This window comes from Bison bison, unplaced genomic scaffold (assembly GCF_000754665.1).
Source record: "Bison bison bison isolate TAMUID 2011002044 unplaced genomic scaffold, Bison_UMD1.0 scf7180017864338, whole genome shotgun sequence".
NCBI classification, from domain to species: Eukaryota; Metazoa; Chordata; class Mammalia; order Artiodactyla; family Bovidae; genus Bison; species Bison bison.
Window position 1 is genome coordinate 2,884,634 of NW_011494910.1, and position 8,601 is coordinate 2,893,234.

At 54.9% G+C, this 8,601-nt stretch overlaps 1 protein-coding gene across 1 annotated transcript in view; it reads right to left on the reverse strand.

The window, feature by feature from the left end:
- The window catches only part of NUAK2 (NUAK family, SNF1-like kinase, 2), a 17,897-nt gene that overhangs the window by 1,578 nt on the left and 7,718 nt on the right, over positions 1–8,601 (reverse strand). The window contains exons 2-7 of the mRNA XM_010854168.1: positions 6,708–6,828; positions 4,137–4,288; positions 3,778–3,843; positions 1,802–1,921; positions 1,176–1,308; positions 3–363 (exon numbers count right to left, since the gene is read on the reverse strand). Coding sequence (XP_010852470.1) covers positions 3–363; positions 1,176–1,308; positions 1,802–1,921; positions 3,778–3,843; positions 4,137–4,288; positions 6,708–6,828 — 953 coding nt within the window. The remainder of the gene's footprint in view (positions 1–2; positions 364–1,175; positions 1,309–1,801; positions 1,922–3,777; positions 3,844–4,136; positions 4,289–6,707; positions 6,829–8,601) is intronic.

The window sequence follows — 8,601 nt, forward strand, 5'->3', positions numbered from 1 at the left end:
AGGCATCAGCGGCCGGGGCCGCCTGGAAGGTCTGGGCCATGTCGTTCTCCTTGCGAGACTTCTTGAGCGAGTGCTGGCGCTCCAGGTCAGGGGCAAGGGCCCTGCCGCCCGGCGCCTGCTGCTTCAAGAAGCTGCAGACCTTGGCACCGTTCTCCAGGAGGGGGCGGGAGGAGCGCCAGAGCCACTGAGCCACGGAGGTCCGGCCGGGGTCGCTGCCAGGGTGCCCGCCCTCGTGCGGGGCCCCTTGCTCTCCGACACGGGTGGTGTAGCCCCAGTTGACCCACCAGTGGCTGGCCACGTCCTCCAGGGTGGCCCGGCGGGTAGGGTTCACCATCAACAGCCACCGGATCAGGCCACAGGCATCTAGAAGGGGAGAGAGAGGCTTCAGCTCTGTAGCCACGAGCTCGGGCACCCGCAGCGTCCCTTCTGGCTCACCCCATGGATGCTAAGACAGGGCTCCCCCCCAGGTCAGCTGTGCCCCCAGGCAGGCTCCCCAGTCTCCAGGACCACAGCCATGTTTACATGTCTGCTCCTTTGCTCCAGTGAAATGCAGGCCTCTGGGGGTGGGGCTGTGCTGCTCAAGAGTAAACCAAGGTCCTCACACCCTTCTTCTCACCTTATACACCATACACGGAAGGATAAAAAGATTTCTAAGGACAAACGCAGTAGGAAATGAGACAACTGTGGCAGATAGGATCTAAACCAGGCTTTAGGAAGCACTTCCCAAATAAGCATGCCCATAAAGGAAGATTCAGCCCTTCCTTCCTTGCAGGTCACAGACACAGGAGGCAGAGAGATGAGAGCAGGAGGTGGGGTGGAAGGTACCTTCATCTACAGTGGGTTGCCGTCTTCACTTAGAAAGTGAAAGTGAAAATCGCTCAGTCACATCTGACTCTTTGCAACCCCATGGACTGTAGCCCACCAGGCTGCAATTGCAGATAATTCCCTCAGTCCACGGAATTCTCCAGGAAAGAATACTGGAGTGGGTTGCCATTCCCTTCTCCGGGGGATCTTTCAGACCCAGGGATCGAACCCCAGTCTCCAGCTTTGCAGGCAAATTCTTTAGTCTGAGCCACCAGGGAAGCTTAACTTTACTGTCACTGTTTAATTCTTGCATCAGGAATTAGCAAAGGACACCCAGGGTCTGGATGAGAATGCCCACATCCCTCACTCACCAGAGGGTTTAGGAGGCTGCCGGTAGGCCCCACTGCTGATCTGTTTCACCAGCGTCTTGTGGTCCTGCCCATCAAAGGGCATGGAGCCATGCACCAGGATGTAGAGGAGAACGCCCAGGGACCAGCTGTCCACCTGAGGGAGAGACGGGGTCAGCCAGGAGGTCCTCATGCCACAGGGCGAACGGCTCCATGCTCCCCTTCAGTACCCACGGAGGGGATTCCAGAGCCCAGAGCATCCAGGGAACACCTCCTTCTAGTACCCAGAGTCAGAGAGGGCCGTACTGTAGATGGGACTGGGAGTCACGGAGGTGTCACCTGCCTCTGCTTGGGGAGGCTGGCCGGGTGCTAGGAGAGGCAACGGGAATGCAGAAGGTGTGGGGCACAGAGCCATGCTGTCAGGGGTCAGGGGTCAGAGGACTTAAGCTCTCACAGAGCCACGCTGTCAGGGGTCAGGCGTCAGAGGACTTAAGCTCTGTCAGTTTTGCTACTCCCAGCTACAGAACTGGCTGGGCACTGTTCTGGCAGGGAAATGAATCTTGCAATCTGAGAAAGGGAATCATTAGAAAACCAGCTCATCCCTCTCTCAAGGTCTAAGCCAAGAGATTAGGAGGAGGCCAGGTACTCACCTCTGGTCCTGTGTAGGGCTTTCCATTGACGATCTCGGGCGAGGCGTAGAGGGGGCTCCCACAGAACGTCTGCAGGAACTTGCCTTGGTGGTAGAGGTTGGAGAGGCCAAAGTCAGCGATCTGTAGGATTGGGTCAAACATGGACAGGGTCACACCAAGGCCTGGATTGTTTTGTAGCTCCTGGTCTGCTCCTCTCCAGACTCCAAGGAAACACAGGCCCTGGCAGAAGCAAAGGGTGCCCATGACCTCTACCCCATACTGGGCATCACCAAGACAGCTCAGGCCCTGGAAGAAAGAGCCCTTCAGAGGCTGTGTCAATGAGGTGTGCCTGGGCAGAGGTGAGGGGAGCTCCAGAGTCCTCACGGTTCCCCAGGCCCTTTGCTCATGCTGCGCTCCACTCCAGGGACGCTCAGTCTGCCTACACATGTCCTACCAACCCAGAAGGCTCCCCCTGGAAGCCTTCCATTGCCCTGAGATCTCCTCTTCCCATAAAGCCGTACAATTTCCAACGACTCACAGAAGCCCCTGCTCATCAGGTCTGTCTCCTCATGCTGCCACGTCAATACGCTCCCCACGTGGACCACCTGCCCCGACCCCTTCTGCAGCTCCTCGCACAGCTGTGACCCATGGATGGGACTAAAGGCCACTTAATGACTGAAGGACGGCTCTCAGTTGGAGGGGGAGAGGCAACGTCTCATGTCAGTGCCAAGGGCCTCAGAACACAGTTACCCCATGGGCTGGGGTTGCCTCCCCAGCAAAGGGCTCATCTGGGCCCACATCCAGGCAGCAAGTGGTGGTGGGGCTGGGGTCAGTCCAGGAGATCTGAGAAGCCACAGTGAAGGCAGAGCAAAGATTAGGGCCATCATTATGGCCCAGGAGAAGCAATCTTCTTACAGGACCTCCTGAGCCCTCTGACACTGAGGGTTTGAGGGCCCTCAAGCCCATCTTCTCGCTCCTCAGAGAGACCCTTCCCCCAGCTCTCCTCAGACAGAGGCTGAGACCTATGCCCTTTTGCTCCCAGCCTTCCTCCCCAGCAGAGGGTCATGTGTGTCCAGGGTGGGGAGGAGCTGTTTATGAACTCTGGCTCCTTCATTTATGGGTTTTATTGGCCTCTTATCAAGCAGTTACCTACTGACGCCCATAACGAGGCAGATGACTGGTACAGATGGGAAAGTTCATGCCTGCCTGGATTGTGTGCATTTACTGGCTCTGGCCTCCCCCTCCCTGGTCAGCATCAAAGTGAGCCCCACCTACTCCGGGAATTGGAAAGGAGAATGAACTCAGGGCACCTCAGGGCACAGGTCAGGGGCCACTGGGGAAGAGGCTGTGACCTGAGTTCGGGAAGATTCTGAGGAGGGTCCAAGTGCAGAGTCAGAGCCCTCCCAGGTGTCTGCAGGGCAGGCTCTTGCTGTCTGCCCCTTCCAGCCCTGAGATCCGAGCTTATCACATCAACACGAACTTCTCAGACCTAAATTTAACTACTTAGCCATGGGAATTCAGCAGCAGAAGGAAGCAGGAAGCTGGCGCTGGAGTGCTTGCTGTGGTGAAAGGTGCCAAAGGGCTCCTTAATGGTAGCAGATTAAAGTACACACATGCGTGTGTACGTGTGCCTGTATCTCTGTACACACGTGCAGGTGGGGCACACGCAGGCCACGGCCTCTCCCTGCCAGTTCCAAGGCTGTGAGCAGCAACCGACCCTAGATCTAGACTCCTTCAACCTTGTGATGTTGAGGGAGTTAGAAGACTGGTTCCAGCTGACCTTGCTAGCCATGGGACCTTGTGCAAGACACTCCTTATCACGAGGCCGCAGTTTTCAACCCACAGAAGGAAGTGCTGAAATGGAGGACGGCTGAGGTCCTTACCGGGACTCAACTCCTCCTGGAACCTCCTAGAGACTAAAAGATGCTTAGCTGGGGCCAGTGCAGACGGTCTGGGGAGGGGTGGGGGAGCAGTTTTACACAAGAAGTGAGGCTCACCTTGATATTTCCGTTGGCATCTAAGAGGATATTCTCCAGCTTGAGATCCCGGTGGACAACCCCGTTCTGAAAGAGGGAGGGCAGGGGTCAGGGGAAGGCCATCAGGGGAGACGGACATGAAGACCTAGTCTGGACAGTGAGGAAGCAGCAAAGGCGGGGTACGCACAGATAGGCAGGGAGCCCATCTTTATCGGTACAACAAACCATAGGTCCTTCCAACCCCAGCCAAGAGACTTGAAGCCAGAGATGCCAACACTCCTGAGTGGAGAAGCACACCTCGCCTTTATTTCTGTGTCCCCGTGTGGTCCTGGCGAGGCGCGGGGCCTCTCTGGGGAAGCCAGCCCCGGCCAGCGGCTCACCTGGTGGCAGTGGTGCACGGCGGAGACGATCTGCCGGAAGAAGTGCCTGGCCTCGCGCTCGCTGAGCTGCTGCCGCCCGCTGATGTAGTCATACAGGTCGCCCCGGCTGGCGTACTCCATGACAATCACGATCCTGCTGCTGTTCTCAAACACTGGGGCAGAGCGCGGCAGCAGAGTCAGGCTCTGCGGAGGGCACGCTCCCGCCAAGGCCCACACCCTCCTCCAGGCCCCAAACCAGAATCTGTAAGGGGGTAGGATGCTGCCCGCTGGTGCTCCCGGCACCTTCCAGGAGCAATGAGTTCAGGCCAAGAGGACTGGCTCACCTCCCTCTCCTTGGAAGTTCAGGCTTCTGAGCCTTCTTAAAACTAGCCTACGAATTCCAAGACATCACTGGATAAGAATGAGAAGTCAGGCTCCCTGGTTCAGAACTCAGTACTTTTTTGCCTGGTGACCTTCAGCAAATCTCTTTCAGATACCTCAGTAAGGACACAAGTTTGGGATTCGAATCCTGGCCCCATCACTTACTAGCTGGGTGACCATGGCAAGTTATTCAATCAGTGCGCCTCAGTTTCCTCATATGAAGAGGGATAATGACAGCAACTTCACAGGGCTGGGGCGAGAAATAGATAGAAACAAGTGACAGCTCTCGGGCTGGCTGAGCGAGCTGGTGCGGAGCCTGACAAGCAAGCAAGCACTCAACAGACGGAATCCACTGTTTATTTATTATTAGCATCCTCACGCATAGACTTGAAAAATAATACCCAGAAGATCAGAAGAGGGATAACAGCATAGGAAAGTGGTTTGTAATCCACAGAGAGCTGAGACACTCATCACTCTCAACTTCTTTGATTTCCCGTCCAGAGTATTCAGGCTTGGGCCTTGTACGCAGAAACAATCAATACATATTTGATAATTAATTGACTGGCTGGGCTCCTGGCGGTCAGCCTATTCCAGCTGGCTCATCTCCACGTGTGGGAGCGGCCCGCTTGCCACCACAGGCCTTGTCTGTTCTCCTGGAAAAGCAGGGAACGGCTGGTTCATCAAACTGGCCCTTCAGCTGGGTGTGTGTCAAAACACGCATGTCTGTGACATTGCATCTTTGTGTCAAGCAGGTCCTATGAGTCTGGCTTGCTCAGCCAACCCCAGAGCGATTCCTGTCTAGCCTGGGAGAAGGAGTTGAGAGAGGAGGCTACTCCCAGGGAAAGTCTGAGCTCCCAAGCAGTTGGGCATCTGGCCAGGAAGACTGTGCTTTTTCCCAGGAGAGCACCGTGGCCCAGACTTCTGGGGCCTGCCTAGAGACTCCAGCCCTGTGGGTCTTACAACCCTGCAGGGTGTGTGTAAACTCTGTGCCACGGAGCTGGGGATCAGGAGCCAGCCAGGACACATTCTGGAGAGCAGCTATGTTAGAGGTCAGTTCCCAGGACTGGAGCTTTCTCCTTAGTCCCTATCTCTTGAAGTCTGTGGATGGGGATGGATCTGGGAGAGCTCTGCCAGTTACATAGTAACTATGATGCCCCAACATCCGCTGAATCTGAAGGTGCAATATGTAGCAGTTACATCCTAAGCTTCAAAGAATAGTTCCCAGACCTAGCTGGAGATACGGGATGGGGGATACTGGTCGGGGGAAGAATTCACACATACACACACCAACCACCAAGCTTAGCCTGGCTTAACCAATACTCTATCATCTGCCCACTCTCCCCTGGGGGGATATACACAGAGATACAATTAGCCTTCTCAGCCACTTGCTTGGGCTCCTCATGGGACAGGTTCAGGCCAGGGGACCATGGCAGTGGTTCTGCTCTTAAGCCTTCTTCTAAATAGAACTTGAGAGAGGAGCCCTCTCTTCCTCTCACCAGGAATATTCAGGCTGAGGGCAGAGCCACAGGCCCCCCCTCCCTCCTGCTGCTCCTGCCATTCCTCGCTTCCTGCCTGATATCATGGAAAGGCTGCCAGCAGACAGGAGCGTGTGGGAGGCTGTTCCCGGTCTTTCCCTCTCGCTCACTGTTGTCTGGGTCACAGGGGCAGGGCAGCCGGAGGGGAGAGCCGGCACTGATGTCAGTGCCAGAGGAGGCTGCGAGATACGAGGACGGGTAGGAACCAGCCTCACAGCGGGAATGATTCAGAGGACAGGGGGCCTGGCTCTTGAGACGCACAAAGAAAGAGAGCACCCACACGCCGGAGACAGGTGCAGGTCTCCGTATGTTTCAGCTACCCCCACAGTGCCAAGGCTCTCACTGGGTTTGGGGAGGCAGTGTTTAAGTACGGAAAACCTAAGAACGAAAATGCCTCCAATCTGTAGAGTTCCTCTCCTGAGCTGAGTACTTGGTGACGTTCAATTTGATCTTTGCAACAGCCTTGTGACGCAGGTGAGATTATCTCATTTTACAAAAGAGGAACTGAGACCCAGAGACTGCATTAAATTACTTGCCCAAAGTCATGCAGCTGGGCTTCAAATCCAGCTCCTGCCCAAGCCTAAAGCCCATGCCTTTTTCTACTCCTGTGTGTCATCTGTTCCGACTGCGCGTGTGCACACACACACACTCAGCTTCAAATGCTCTGCCTCTGTACCTTCGTGGATGGCAATGATGTGGGGGTGGTTGAGTGATGACATGATCTCAATCTCTCGCCGAATGTGCATCAGATCTTGCTCATCTTTGATTTTGTCTTTCCGGATTGACTTGATGGCCACCTGGGAACAGAGGGTGCAGGAGAGTGAGGAGGAAGGCCTGGCAGGCAAAGGCATCCCTGAGGACTCTCTGGGGGAGCCCTGACCCTGCTGATCTGCCTCCAGCTGCTACAAAGGCCATAGGTTGCACCCAGAGAAGCCTCTCCACCCTTCACTGGGGCAGGCAGCAGAGAGGCTAGAGAGAACCTTCTCTGGCGAAGATTCTTGCCTGGGTTGGGTGCGGTTTATGTAGCAGGAATGAGGATAAATCAATGACCTCACTCAGAGTATGGATAGGTGAAGACGGTAGGTAACAATCTATACTTGTAAGGCCGATGCTTTGTGATTCAAAGCAAATTTATCTTGGTCCACCACGAGGAAACGACTGGGCCTCTTTTGCTCCCCACTGGGTGGCGAGCACGGCGCCTGGCACGCAGTAGGCACTGAATAGCCATTTGTTGCAGCTGTCACTGAGCTGGCCCTCTCAACCAGCCTGAGAGGCAGGCATGGAAAGCACCACCATCCCCATCTCCAGGTGAGGAAGCGCGCTCCTAGAGAGGCTAAGTTTCCTTCCTGTTCAACGTCACACAGGCACTCACTGGCACAGATTGGCTTGCACTGTTGACCCACGTCTGATACTTTTTCCACCACAGCCCTCGACTTTGCTACAAACAGTCTCTAGCTAAAAGGTGGGAAACAACCCAAAGGCCCATTAACGGATGACTGATCAGACAAAATATGCTATGTTCACACAATGGAGTATTATTCAGCCACAAAGGAGAATGAAGTACCGATACATGCCCAACACGGACGAACCCTGAAAGCATGCTCAGTGAAAGAAGCCAGACACACAGGGACAAACGCTGCACAACTCTACTTATCTGAGTAACTAGGATAGACAAATGCACTGCACAGAGAGCAGGAGGCTGGTTACTGGGGTGGGGGTGCGGAGGCGATGGGGAGTGATTGCCTAGTGGATACTGAGCTTCCATTTGAGATGATGAAAAGGTTCTGGAAATGCATAGTGGTAATGATGTACAGCACTATGAATGTACTGAACTGTACACTTAAAATGATGACAATGGTGAATTTTATGTCTTCCCCCATATACAAAAGCGAAGTCGCTCAGTTGTGTCTGACTCTGTGCAACCCCATGGACTGTAGCCCACCAGGTTCCTCCGTCCATGGGATTCTCCAGGCAAGAGTACTGGAGTGGGCTGCCATTTCCTTCTCCAGGGGATCTTCCCGACCCAGGGATTGAACCCAGGTCTCCCACATTGTAGGCAGACACTTTACTGTCTGAGCCACCAGGGAAGTCCCAGCTTACAAAAAGATCACTCAAAAAAGTTATGAATAGTAAGGTCTCTCCCCCAGCACCAAACAACCAGACAGTTAAACAACAGTCCTCTGGGCTTTGCTACCTTGTCTGTAAAGGTGATCATGCCATATAAGGATTAAACTCTGACTGGTACCTGCAGTGGGTTCAGGAAGGGTGGAGTGAGGCAGAGGAAATGGAAAAAGAACTGCCAAGCAGCCGCTTAAGCATAGCTCTTAGACACAGACGGGTCCCAGGCCTCTGTCCTGCCACACGGAGCAGGGTGACAGAGGAAACTCGGGTGTGGAGCGTGGGCAGTCGGGGAACCTGCCCTCTAGGCTCTGCGGTCCTCCCGCGGCCTCGGAGCTCCGTGAGAGCAACGGGCTGGACTAAGGAGTATGTCTGCCACGCTCTCCTTCTCTGCCTCTGTGAGATGACCGTATAAATGCCACGGGCCACAGGAGATGCAACGCGGGCACCGG